The following is a 13,717-nucleotide window of genomic DNA, read 5'->3' on the forward strand; positions in this document are numbered from 1 at the left end:
AAACAAAAATAAAGAACTTTTAAATGTTAAAGAACATGACCCCTCATGAGCAGGGACGTGTTATCAATGAGATGTAAATTTTTTAATTTTATTTTTATTTGCTGTTGGAAACCTCATCCCGCCTGTGGATGTGATTTCCTAAAAAGTAACCATAAGGTTGGATGGGCAGTGAAAAATTTAAGCTGATTAACACTTTAATGGCCTTAATAGGCCTTCTAATTGCCAGCAGGTGCACTGCCGACCGAACTATCACACAACTGCACGTTGACATCGGGATGCTTGCCCGACCTCATCACGCATCATCTCACGCTCGAGTGGGTCGAACATCCGCCCGCTTGCCGAGGTGAAAATTCTGCCCATGATCTATGTTAATAACTTGGATAAAGGGACTGACTGTATTGCAGCCAAATTTACTGATGATACAAAGATAGGTAGGAAAGCAAGTTGTGAGGAGGATGCAAAGAGTCAGATGTTCACTATGTAGGTGGGTAGCTCAAGTCAGAAATTTTCCTGGCTCAGTTAAAGTGTCCCAAATTTCTCAACTTTTGTTCTGGGGCAGTGGGTGTGGGATGGAATTGGGCCCCAATGCTGATCAGAGGCAGCCACAAGGGCTGCCCCTCACACCCCATCACTCCCCAGTGACCCTTCACACCCTCCATGCCAACCCATGCTGCCCAAGCACCCCCTAAGGGCCCTCATGCCATCCATGCCAGCTCATAGCACTTCCACGCCCATTCACCCAGTATACACTCTGTAGAGAACCTTGGAACCCTATAGTAACAATTGCATGTGTGGAAATGCTTTAAAACCAGCCATTCATAACATTCTTTAAAAAAAACTGCTGCTGCAGCAATCCTATAAAATTGCCAATCAACCAGGCTGTTAAATTATCAATAATAGAAACTGTAAGCACTTGAAACCTCTTGTGTAAATAAACATTGAGCCAGTCACAAAATAGATCACAGGAAAAAAATCTTATAAAGCTATCAAACAACGTTTTCCCTTTTGTGCACCTGTTTCAACAAAGAAAGCCTTTATGGAAGTCTGGGCTCTGGGCTTGCAGCCAAGCATATATATATATTTATACATATATATTAAAATCATAGAATGGTTACAGCGCAGAAAAGCCTAAGAAGCTATTTGGCCCATCATGTTTGTGCTGCCTCTCTACAGAAGAGAATCAACTATCCCCAGTTTCTAACCTTTCTGCATGGTCCTGCAAAGTTTTTCTCTTCAGCTGCATATCCAATTCCCCCTCTCTCCTCATCAGAGGATAATGACCTGAAACATTAACTCTGTTCCTCTTTCCACAGGTGCTGCCTTACTTGCCAAGTATTCCCAACATTTTCTCTTTTAAAAAGCTCCCTGAGGCAGCTCTCTGCCTTCAGGGTGCTTTCTCTCAGTGCCCACCCATGCCCGCATTTACATCATCACTCACCCTCCTCCTGCCCCCACCCTGGCAGCACTGAGCTTTCCAATTTGTGTTTCACACTGCCTAGCTGTTAACTGGCCAGTCAACATGAAATTGCGGTTAGAAGCTGATCACAGTCAGCGGTCCATTTCCCAGCCAATCCTGGATCATGCCCGCCTGCTGAGCTAAAAATTCAGGCCATGGTGATTTCAACAAGGAATGCCGCAAAATTCTAAGAAAGACTCAAATTACAGGGGAATGAATGGGATAAAGCACATTAGAGTTTCAAATGGAGCAGCACAGTATAATTAGTTAAGCATGCTCTTGTTAAGAAAATGCTAGATACAAATTGGAAAAAATGCCAGATGTCGTTGAATCACAAACTGGCGAACCATTCGTTTATTTATTGTAACACACCCCACACTACAATTGGCAGAATGCCAGCTGAACTGTTTCTTGGCAGACAGCCTAGAATAAGGTTTACATTACCGAAGGTACATTTAGCACAGTCAGTCGAAGAAAAATAATCCGGGCATCCAGGCAGGAAGAGAGTCATGACAGGAGCAGAGTGCGAGAAAGAAGTCTGAAGTTGAACCAGAAGGTTAAGGTGAAAGAGCATCACCATAAGTAGTTGAAGTGACTACCAGGAAGAATCATGAAAATATCGCACATATTTGGCAAGGTGTTTGGTGGTGGAAAGGTTAGGTTTGTGCATATAGATCATGTTTTACCTTCAGAGATTCACAAAAAAGGAAGTTCAAAAGAATCTAATGAGACTGATGAATTGGATAATTGGGATATGAATAGATAGTTACTCCAACACAACCTTGTTCAGATCAAAGTCAGTCAGACAGACATGTATGATGAAGTGGGAATTTCAATTGAAGGTCAGTGACAAAATCAGCTCTTTTGGAAAAAATGTTTCCTCAGAGTCAAGTCCAGATGGATTGAGGTCCTTGCCCAAGTTCTGAAATTTTGGATCATGATATCCTCTTAGGAATAAGAGACCAATGTTACGTTGGATCTGTAAATAAATGAAAAACAAAAAACGTATGGAATTTGAATGTTTGTGTAACTTTTTCATTAAGAAGGGTGGAGTGTAATAGCAACTTCATGTGGCTATTTGTGTGTGTGTGTGTGTGTGTGTGTGTGTGTATATGTGTGTTAGCAAACCAGAATAAACCAGCTTCAGTTGGGTACTTGACTTCCATGTGGCACACTGTTTCTTTTGCCCTGCAAAAGTATTATAGCATACACCGAGTTCCTTCCCAATCTGCAGCTACTTTAAAATGATTACGTTAAAAAAATTAAAATGATGAGTCTGAATGAAAAGACTGTTGATGCTGCAATGTAGTTGATATCTCCCTTTGCAACACCCACCTGGTTCTGCTTCAGCAAGATTGTTTTTATCATCAATGCTCAGGAAGAATTTAATTTGTTTATTACGTTCACACATTGTGTCTCCCTGGGTTATTCATAAACCTGTATACAGTGTTACAGCAAGTAAGGAATTCAGCACAATTATGGTTATCAATTACACAGGCCAATCAGTAACCTGCAGGTTTGCCACCTTTTCGATAGTCTGATTCAGCAAACCACTTTCCTTCATCTCTGACAATAGCCTGGATGACACCCCCTGATGTAAGCTTGGTTATCATCTTCAATGTATGGTGCCTCTCCTGCAAACCTTCTTGTACAGCCTGAAAACACAAACAAGGTCAGTAATTGTGAATTCGTCATATAACTTTAGGTTTTGTAATTTAAATAATGTATTCCAGAATTTTTTCCCTGTAAGTTATTGATATTGGAATGGTGTAGGTGAGGAGAAGATACACTTTGTGAGGTTCTGTGCTACTGGTGAGGTCTTGCAAACAGTTAACACTGGAGCAGGGAGAGCTCATTTAGCCCCTAGAGCCTATTGCATTAAATTAAATCATGGCTGATCTGTACTCAAGGAAGGAGCCTTTATAACATTGCTCTGGAACTTGAATCCTGAAAAAGGACTTTACAATGGAACAAGATTGGTAGTTAGGAAGACGTTTTCTTCAATGATAGATGCAGAAATCATAACAGGCAGATTTAAAGTAAATCATTATTTTCCTCGAACTATTGAATGCATCAGATGTAAACCTGCCTTTCCAACTCAGGAGGAAAAGGTTTCCAATTAGACTTTTATATTCTATGACTATAAACAAGTCAGAAGGCCAAACTTATGATAATATTTTATTTATTTTTCTAGGCCTGCTTTTACACATGTAGCTTTTCCCAGAGTGAGAAGTTTTGTTTCTGTTAAAGTCTTTGGTGAAATAATAACCAGAAATCCTGTATTTAGAGAAGTTCTGTTGTAGCAAAGACCAAATTTCACAGCTAGCATTTTGCAGGGCCTATGCTAGATCATCAATGTTAGTCTTAAAAGCTCCAATTATCCTCCAGCATCCATGTTTCTATCTCTGTGAGAAAAACTGCCTCCAGATTTCGATCCTGATTAGCCTAATTCTAATTTTAAGATTATACCCCCTCGAGAGGAAATAGTCTCTCCATACACCATCAAATTGTTTTAACATTTTAAACACCTTGATCAAATCATCCCTCAATCTTTTGTATACAAGAAATACTAGCTGAGTTTATGCAACTTTTCTTCATCAAGTAACCCTCTAAGTCCAAGTGTCATACTGGAAGACGGCAGGCCATGGACTCACAATTTGCATCATCTGCATTTGAGAGCTCACCAGCAACAGAGAGCTACACAAAATTTATCCTCTTCAGCCCACTTAGTAACCTGAATAAAAGTAATTCTAGGGCAGAATTTTGCCCTTGGTGTGTGGGATCCGTGGGTTTTACGCAGGCGGGCCAATTAAGGCCTGCCCAGCGTGATACGGGGGTGGCAGCACTAAGCACTGCTTGTGCAGGTGGGAGGAGGAGGGTGCGCAGGCCTAGCACGCACTTTGCATATGCGCACAAAAGGGCGCTGAAAAATCTCCCTGAGGCATGGAGCTGCCTCAGGGAGATGAAGGAAATATTGAAAAAATTATTAAGCAGCACAGAAAATTAATTAAACATATCCCCTCATGTGACTCTGTCACATGAGCAGGGACATGTTTTCAATTAAAAATTCAAGTTTTTATTTCATTTGTATTTGATTCTGGAAACCTCATCCCGCCAGTAGATGAGGTTTCCAAAAAATACAAAGGCTGCTTGGCCTTTTTGCCTGCCCGTCAACCATTAGGCTGAATGAGAAGTGAAAAATGCAGCACAATTGATCACTTTATGGTCTTAATAGGCAGACGTCATCGCGTGTCATTTCACGCTTGGTCGGATCAGGCGCACAGCCACCCACCGAGCTAAAAGTCCTACCCCTGGACTTACTGGGTGTCACAATCTATAAGAACAATTTATTTGGATCCAGGCATGTGGCATGAAAATCTCTTCTGTAATGCTGCAACATTTTGTATCAAATGGGTTTGTGGTTGTCTGAACCCAATGGGAATAAGGTCACAGCCTAGCCCAGAATTCACCATAAATAGTAACTCGCCCTGAATTACTCTCACATGATTAAAAACATACATTTCTGAGGCCAGGTCTAGCCCTGAATTAGACCCTATATCAATCTTCATCAGCAGACCCCTTACGGCAGGTTTACCAGCAGGTCCCCAGCCAAGGTTCACAATCTCTGGATCACGTCTTCAACAGCAACAAATGATGATGACATTAAATGATGAAATTCTTCCCCCCTCTAACAGCTTATATTTCACCTCATTTCTATTTTTCTTTAGTTCTGATGAAGAGTCATACGGACTCAAAACGTTAACTCTTTCTTCCTCTCCACAGATGCTGTCAGATCTGCTGAGTTTCTCCAGCTATTTTTGTTTTTGTTTTTGTTTCAGATTTCCAGCATCCGCAGTGTTTTGCTTTTTTCTAAATGATGATGAGAAAACCAGGTGATATTGTAACAGTCCCAGCAAGTCCTGATTTGCTTAGCTGATCCTTTCCTCCTCTCCAGTTAAAAGTGATATTGAGACCTGTTGAAGCCAGCAGAATGCTGGAAAGAAGTTCAGGTCAACAGATAAAAATGTGGAGGCACAAGACCATACAGTTCCCAGCCAGAAGGGTGGTGGAACACACACATGACCACCCTCATCACTCATAACAAACTATCCTCCCATACTGAACATGAGTTCCTGGACGTAAAAGATTAATCTCTCTGTCTGCAAGGCTTACTGACTAGCCAGTTGCCAGCAAAGACAGTTGCACAAATTGTGCAGGTCTAACTATGTGGACCAATACCAGAGGAGGTATAAGCCTTATGGTGTATGCCACTGACAGTAGCATAAATTTGCATTAGTTTAGGCTTAAATAGCTTCAAAGATCAAAGTAGGACCGCTTTTTCTGTTCACTGTTGCTGTTTTAATAAAGGCTTAATTGTGATCATATAGAACCATAGGAAAGTTACGGCACTGAACTCTCTTCAATCCTTGGTCTGTGTTGAGTTGATTTGAGAGGTGTTATGGTGATGACAATCTTAATTTACAAAGATCAGGAAGGTTAGAGGAGTTAGACCCTAGTAACTTGAGTGTTATTTAATGAAACTTGAGCAGTGCACAGCTAAATGTTCCAAAACTTTGTCTCTTGCTAATCTGGGCCTAGGCTCTCCAAGTTTAAGTGTGATATATCGCAGTATTGATGATGAGGGAACTAATAAGAGGGACAAACTAACTAAACCTCGTCCTCAACAATCTACCTGTCACATATGTATCTGTCAGTATTGGTAGGAGTGACCACTGCATGGTCCTCGTGAAGCTGAAGTCCAGTCTTCACTGAGGATTCAATGAAGAGTGCAGGAGGGCATGCCAGGAGCAGCACCAGGCACACCTAAAAATGAGGCGTCAACCTGGTGAAGCTGTGACACAGGAATACTTGCATGGCAAACAGCATAAGCGGCAAGTGATAGACAGAGCTAAGTGATCCCACAACCAACGGATCAGATCTAAGCTCTGCAGTCCTGCCACATCCGGTTGTGAATGGTGGCGGACAATTAAACAACTAACTGGAGGAGGATGCTCCATAAATATTCCCATACTCAATGGTGGGGGAGCCCAGCACATCAGTGCAAAAGATAAGGCTGAAGCACTTGCTGCAATCTTCAGCCAGAAGTGACGAGTGGATGATCCAACTCGGCTTCTTCCGGAGGTCCCCAGAATCACAGGTGCCAGTCTTCAGCCAACTTGATTCGCTCCACATGATATCAAGAAATGGCTGAAGGCACTGGATACTGCAAAGGCTATGGGCCCTGACAACACTCCAGCAATAGTATTGAAGACTTTATGCACTCTCAGCCAAGCTGTCCCAGTACAACTACAACACTGTCATCTACCTGGCTATGTGGAAAATTGCCCAGGTATGCCCTGTACACAAAAAGCAGGATAAATTCAACCCAGCCAATTACCACCCCATTACTCTCCATCATCAGTAAAGAAATGGAAGGGGACATCAACAGTGCTATCAAGTGGCATTAGCTTAGCAATTGCCTGCTCACTGACAGTCAATTTGGGTTCTGCCAGGGTCCTGACCTTGTTACAGCCTTAGTTCAAACATGGACAAAAGAGATGAACTCCAGAGGTGAGATTAGAATTACTACTCTCGACATCAAGGCAGCATTTGACCGAGTGTGGCATCAAGGAGCGCTAGCAAAACTGGAGTCAATGGGAATCAGTGGGGGGAAACTCTCAGCTGGTTGGAGTCGTACCTAGCACACCGGAAGATCGTTGTGGTTGTTGGAGGGCAATCATCTCAGTTCCAGGACATCACTGTAGGAGTTCCTCAGCGTAGTGTCCTAGGTCCAACCATCTTCAGCTGCTTCATCAATGACCTTCCTTCCATCATAAGGACAGGAGTGGGGAAGTTGGCTGATGATTGCACATCAGCATCATTCACGACTCCTCAGATACTGAAGCAGTCCATGTCCAAATAAAGCAAGACCTGGACAATATCCAGACTTTGGCTGACAAGTGACAAGCAACATTCATGCCACATAAGTGCCAGGCAGTGTCCATCTCCAACAAAGCATTCAATGGCATTACCGTTGCTCAATCCCTCACTATTAACATCCTGGGGGTTACCATAGACCAGAAAGTGAACTGGACTAGCCATATAAATACTGTGGCTACAAGAGCAGGTCAGAGGCTGGGAATCCTGTGGCGAGTAACTCACCTCCCGGCTCCCCAAAGCCTGTCCACCATCTACAAGGCACAAGTCAGGAGCATGATGGAATATTCTCCACTTGCCTGGATGAGTGCAGCTCCAACAACACTCAAGAAGCTTGACACCATCCAGGACAAAGCAGCCCGCTTGATTGGCACCCCATCCACAAACATTTATTCTCTCTACCACTGAAACAGAATGGCAACAGTGTGTACCATCTACAAGATGCACTGCAGGAACTCACCAAGGCTCCTTAGACAGCACCTTCCAAACCCATGACCACTACCATCTAGAAGGACAAGGGCAGCAGATAGATGGGAACACCACCACCTGGAAGTTTCCCTCCAAGCCTCACACCATCCTGATCTCGTTACAGCCTTAGTTTAAACATGGACAAAAGAGATGAACACCAGAGGTGAGATTACAGTTACTACTCTTGACATCAAGGCAGCATTTGACCGAGTTCCTTCACTGTCGCTGGGTCAAAATCCTGGAACTCCCTCCTTAAAAGCACTGTGGGTATACCTACAACACATGGACTTCAGCAGTTCAAGAAGGCAGCTCACCACCACCTTCTCAAGGGCAATTAGGGATGGGCAATAAATGCTGGCCTAGCCAGCGACACCACATCAGACGAGTGAATAAAAAGAAGTATCCTCCAGCATGTTGTGTGGCACTACACCGTGCTATATGAGGTAGATTCAGAACAGATCAAGGAGCCCAAAACTGGTTATTCATAAGGAGCCCAAAACTGCTCATTCTTAAAGGCTATCAGCAGCAGCTGAATTCAACCACATGTGACCGCATGGCCTGGTATATCCTGCACTCTACCATCACTGGATCACTTCAAGGGATCAATGAGTGATTCAATGAGGAATGCAGGTTGGATACCAGGAGGAGCACCAGGCATACCTAAAAATGGGGTGTCAGGCTACAACACAGGAAAACTTGCGTGTCAAACAGTGGAAACAGCATGCAATAGACAGAGCTAAGCAATCCCACAGTCAACAGATCAGATCTAAGCTCTGCAGCCCTGTTGGATTGAGTTGTGATTGGTGTGGATAATTAAACAACTAACCAGAGGGGCAGCGCCACAAATATCCTGGCCCGCAATGATGGGGGAGCCCAACACATCAGTGCGAAAGATAAGGCTGAAGCTTTTTCAGCCATCTTCAGCCAGAAGTTGAGTAGATAATCCATCTCAACCTCCTCCTGTGGTATCCAATATCACTGATGCCGGTCTTCCGTCAATTCGATTCACTCCACGTGATTTCAAGAAACGCTGTCGGCATTGGATACTGCAAAGGCTTTGGGCCCTGACAACATCCCGGCAATAGTAGATTTGTGCTCCAGAACTAGCCACACACTAGCCAAGTTGTTTCAGCACAGCCACAACAACTGGCATCTACCCACAATGTGAAAAATTTCCCAGGTATGTCCTGTCCACAAAGAGCAGGACAAATCCAATCTGGCCAATTACTGCCCCATCAATCTACTCTCGATCAGCAAGATGTTGTCGACAGTGCGATGCAGTGAACTGATGTTCAGTTTGGGTACTGCCAGGGCCATTCAGCTCCTGACCTCATTACAGTCTAGGTCCAAACATGGACAAAAGAGTTGAATTCCAGAGCTGAGGTGAGAGTGACTACCCTTGACATCAAGCATTTGACTGAGTGTGGCAACAACGAATCTGTGGGAGTGCCTACATATGGATTGCAGTGGTTCAAGAAGGTGGCTCATCACCGCCTTCTCAAGGGTGATTAGGAATGGGTGACAAATAATTGCCTTGCTAGTTCACGAAAGAATAAAAAAAGGGGAAAACATGTTTTTTTCTATGTCAGGCCATCGGAAATTATGTGGACATCTCTATGTGAGATTTATGACTATACTGAAAAATAATCCACAGACTGTGAAACACTTTGGGACATCTGAGGATGTGTTAGGTGCAAGTTATTTTGTTCTTTACTTTTTGTTCCATTTGTTCACGGAGTGTGAGCATTGCTGGCAAAGCATTTATTACCCATCTCTAATTGCCCACCCCCCTCCCCCACCCCCACCCCAGGAAGGTGGTGGTAAGCCATGTTCTTGAACCACTGCAGTCCATGTGGTGCAGTTACACCAACAGTGCTGTTAGACAGAGGGTCCAGGATTTTGACCCAGGGATAGTGAAGAAACGGCAATATAGTTCCAAGTCTGGATGGTATGTGGATTGGAGGGGATCTTGCATGTACTGGTATTCCCACCCATGTGCTGCCCCTGTCCTTATAGATGGTAGAGAGCATGGCTCTGGAACATGCTGTCCAAGGAGGCTTGGTGAGTTGCAGCAGTGAATTCTCTTTCAAGCATTGGTTGGTTCACGGTTAGAATACCATGTGTGTTTTTGGGCACCACATTACGGCAAAGTCTTTGAAGCTAGAAATAACATTCAGCATAAATTCACTGGGATGACACCAGGGATAGGAAACTAGAGTTAGAAAAGGGCTTGAGATTCTGTGGAAATTTGGGAAAGCTGAGAAGAGATTTAATAGATGTTTTTAATATTATGGAACACTTTAATAGAGTGATAGGGAAATAGTCTGGTTGTCGCTAAAAGGAAGTAAAGAGGCTCAGGGTGACTTTTAATGATAAGTTGGATTAATATTTAAAATGAAGGGAGATACAGGGATAAAAGGCTGCATATGATGTAATGTGATTAGTTTTTAGTTGCTATAGCAAAGAGCTGTCACAGGCATGATAGGCTGAATGACCACCAGCCACACTGTAAGCTTATGTGGTTCTATATTAATAAGACAGTGTATGAGATTCTTGAAGTTAACAGCCAGATTGATTGTCCCTTACAGTTCTAAACATTCCTATGCTTCACTACATTGAAATGGGGAGGTGGTGGTGTTCGGGGTACGGTGGGAGGGATGGGGGAAATACAACCGATTGACCCTATAGAAACATTAACTAATATATAGCCCATACAGAGGTGTATGCTCACAACACATACCTTCTCCACAGCTTCCTCAACTTCAATCACACTGGGGAATAGCTGATTGTGAACTCTGGGTTCAGTCACAGCCCTCTCAACATTGTAGTTAAACCACAACATGTTCATTATCACCTAGATATACAAGAGGAACAGTGAATGAATCTGACAAGAAGTAAGGCTTCTCAATAAAATAGCCTCCTGGTATTTCTTTCCTCTCTGGTTCCCTATTATTCTGGGTTGATCCTCATATAAGACTTATACAGAATTAGGCAGTCCCATAACCAATGGGTGAGATCAAGGTTCTGCAATGCTGCCACATTCAGTCATAAATGGTGGTGCACAATTAACCAACTAATTGGATGAGGCTCCCAAAAAACATTCTCATTCCTCCATAACATGGGGAGGGGGAATGGTGGGGGCAGCATGTCAGTGCAAAAGACAAGGCATTCACAGCCATCTTAGCAGGAAGAGTGGATGATCCAACTCAGCCTTCTGAGATCCCCAGCATCATGTATGTGAGTCTTCAACCAATTTGATTCACTCCACGTGAAATGGCTGAAGGTACTGGATTCTGCAAAGTCTATGGACCCTGACAACATCCTGGCTGTAGTACTGAAGACTTGTGCCCAGACGAACAGCATGTCTATCCAATTAAGTTGTTCCAATACAGCTACAGAACTGGCATCTTCCTGGCAATGTGAAAAATTGTCCAGGTACGTCTTGTCCACAAAGAGCAGCACAAATCCAAGCTGGCTGTATCAATCTACTCTCAGTCATCAGTAAAGTGATGAAAGCTTTGTTACCATTGCCATCAAGCAGCAATAACCTGCTCAACAATGCACAGTTTGGGTTTCACCAGGGCCACTTGGCTCTAGACCACACACCATCCTGAGTTGGAAATATATCGCCGTTCCTTCACTGTCGCTGGGTCAAAATCCTGGAATTCCTTACCTAACAGCACTGTGGGTGTACCTACACCACATGGACTGCAGCAGTTCAAGAAGGCAGCTCGCCACCACCTTCTCAAGGGCAATTAGAGATGGGCAACAAATGCTGGCCTTGCAAGTGACATGCACATTCCAAGAACAAATATGAAAAACAAATATTAAAAATACCATCAGTACATACCAGAGCAGTTGCTGTGATGATTTTTGATCCTCCTGAAGCTCCCACCACCATCTTCACTGACTTGTTTTTATCAAGTATAATGGCAGGGCACATTGAAGATAGGGGTGTCTTACCTATTCAGAAAAAACATACTTTTAAACGACTCAAGTTCAAGCACAGCATAGGAATGTGTTGATAAAGTGTGATATGGAACACTGAGGCATTAGTCAGGTGAATTCCACCTTAATTGTGAGGGGATTACTTTTTATTAATTAATTCAGGAAATGTAGGTATTGCTGGTAAATAGTTTTTACAACTTCCCTAAAGTGATAAGAAGATACATTATGGAGGAATGTGAGTGTAGTTTCAAAAACTATTTGCACAAAAAATAAATCTCTGTTCAACAATTTAAGGATTTAAGAATTTAAGAGTTTAAGATTCTGTATAAGGTAAAGGTGGTTTAGCCATCGTCCCAGAACTTGTAATGGCATGCTCTTCCTAAGATCTAGGCTTGTCACTTGGGTGTACTTGACCTGTAGGTACGTTGGTATCTTATTATTGTCAGAGTGCTGATTGTTTTCTTGCTGGTCTTCCATAATTTCACTCTCCGAGTCCATCTTTGGATGTGTTCTAGACATAGTTGGACTGCTAGGTGTTATACAGTTGTACAATTTCCTGAGCTGGCTTCTGTTCCTTCTTAACGTTGCTCCATTCAGTGTTGTGATGCAGGATCCAGGTCTATTGTACACTTTGGATACTTCTTCAGGTAATCAAGTCCCTGGGCAGGATAGGACCTTTTTTCCTACATGGAGTTCTGCATGTTGGTTTTTGAGAAGTTTCTTCTGTACGTCTGAGAACTGGGGTAGGCAAGGTTGTCCTAACCTGCCTTCTGAACATGATTTCTGCCCAGGTGTTGATCTTAAATATAACATTGTGATAGGGAGGCCTTCTTTTAATTCCTTGCACTTTATGATTAATGATGTAACAATGCAAATCATTTGCTTGGCAAATGGATCTGAGATAGTGTGGCAAAGGTGTCACATGGTTTATGCCTCATTTAGGACCGTAAAAGGCCTGCCAGTGTATTGTGGCCCATTGTCTGATATTATCTCTTCAGGCGTACTGAATAAGCTGAAAATTAAACTCATTGGCCAGAATTTTCATCTCGTAGACGGGTGCACACATGGCCTGAACAGGAGTAAAATAGTGTGCGATGATGTCGGGTGAGTGTCCCATGGTCATTGCACACTGGCATGATATTTTGCTCGGCGAGTGCCAGAGCCACACCCGCTATTAATTAAAAGGCCACTTAAGGCCCTTAACAGTCCAATTGACTGAGTTTTCCTTGACCGTGCGATTTTTCTGCCCGCTGCATGGGCAAAATGGGCAGGCAGGCAGGCAGCCTACATTTTCACAAAACTCATCAAAGAGCAGGATAAGAAGGGACAGCAGCATCGCCATTGAGTAATGAGGAGTTTTGGAGGTAGCTTGCAGCTGGTTACTTATTGGTACTTGGCAGCTTCATCTCTGTTTGGGGCTTCATTGTTAGCATTTCCAGGCTTCATTTCAGGACTTACTGGTGTCTGCCAGACCCCTGGAGGATTCAGGCCATGTGGACCCTTCCAAGTATCTGGCAGCCTTCTGTTACTCTGGTAATGGGGATTGTGGTCTCCGCTGGAGGCACCTCCCCTGAGGAGCAAGAGAGAGGCAGAAGGGAGAGGAGGTCAGGTGTCCCTATTCAGCTTCCAGGGGAGGGACCTGTGGGAGGAGAGGTGCAGGCACAAGGAGCACAGGGCCAACAGGTAGTCGAAGGCGGAAGGGGCTGCAGAAGATGCCACTATCCTACTGTCAGGGTTTACAGGCAGAGATGCAGCTACCTCAATATGTCTGAGGTGAAATGCCAAAGGAGGCTCTGCCTCTCAAGGGGCATGGACAGGGTGGATAGGGAGCAGCTATTCCCCTTAGTTGAATGGTCAGTCACAAGGCGGCATAAGTTCAAGGTGAGGGGCAGGAGGTTTAGGGGCATG

General features: G+C 43.6%; 1 protein-coding gene across 1 annotated transcript in view; it reads right to left on the reverse strand.

Annotated features, from left to right (window-relative positions):
• Positions 1 to 2,958: 2,958 nt before the first annotated feature.
• LOC121286054 (glutathione hydrolase 1 proenzyme-like) overlaps positions 2,959 to 13,717 on the reverse strand; it is a 114,706-nt gene continuing 103,947 nt past the window's right edge. Inside the window, exons 10-12 of the mRNA XM_041203065.1 lie at positions 11,712 to 11,824; positions 10,602 to 10,715; positions 2,959 to 3,111 (exon numbers count right to left, since the gene is read on the reverse strand). Coding sequence (XP_041058999.1) covers positions 2,959 to 3,111; positions 10,602 to 10,715; positions 11,712 to 11,824 — 380 coding nt within the window. The remainder of the gene's footprint in view (positions 3,112 to 10,601; positions 10,716 to 11,711; positions 11,825 to 13,717) is intronic.

The sequence above is a fragment of the Carcharodon carcharias genome, chromosome 13 (assembly GCF_017639515.1).
Source record: "Carcharodon carcharias isolate sCarCar2 chromosome 13, sCarCar2.pri, whole genome shotgun sequence".
Taxonomy (NCBI): Eukaryota; Metazoa; Chordata; class Chondrichthyes; order Lamniformes; family Lamnidae; genus Carcharodon; species Carcharodon carcharias.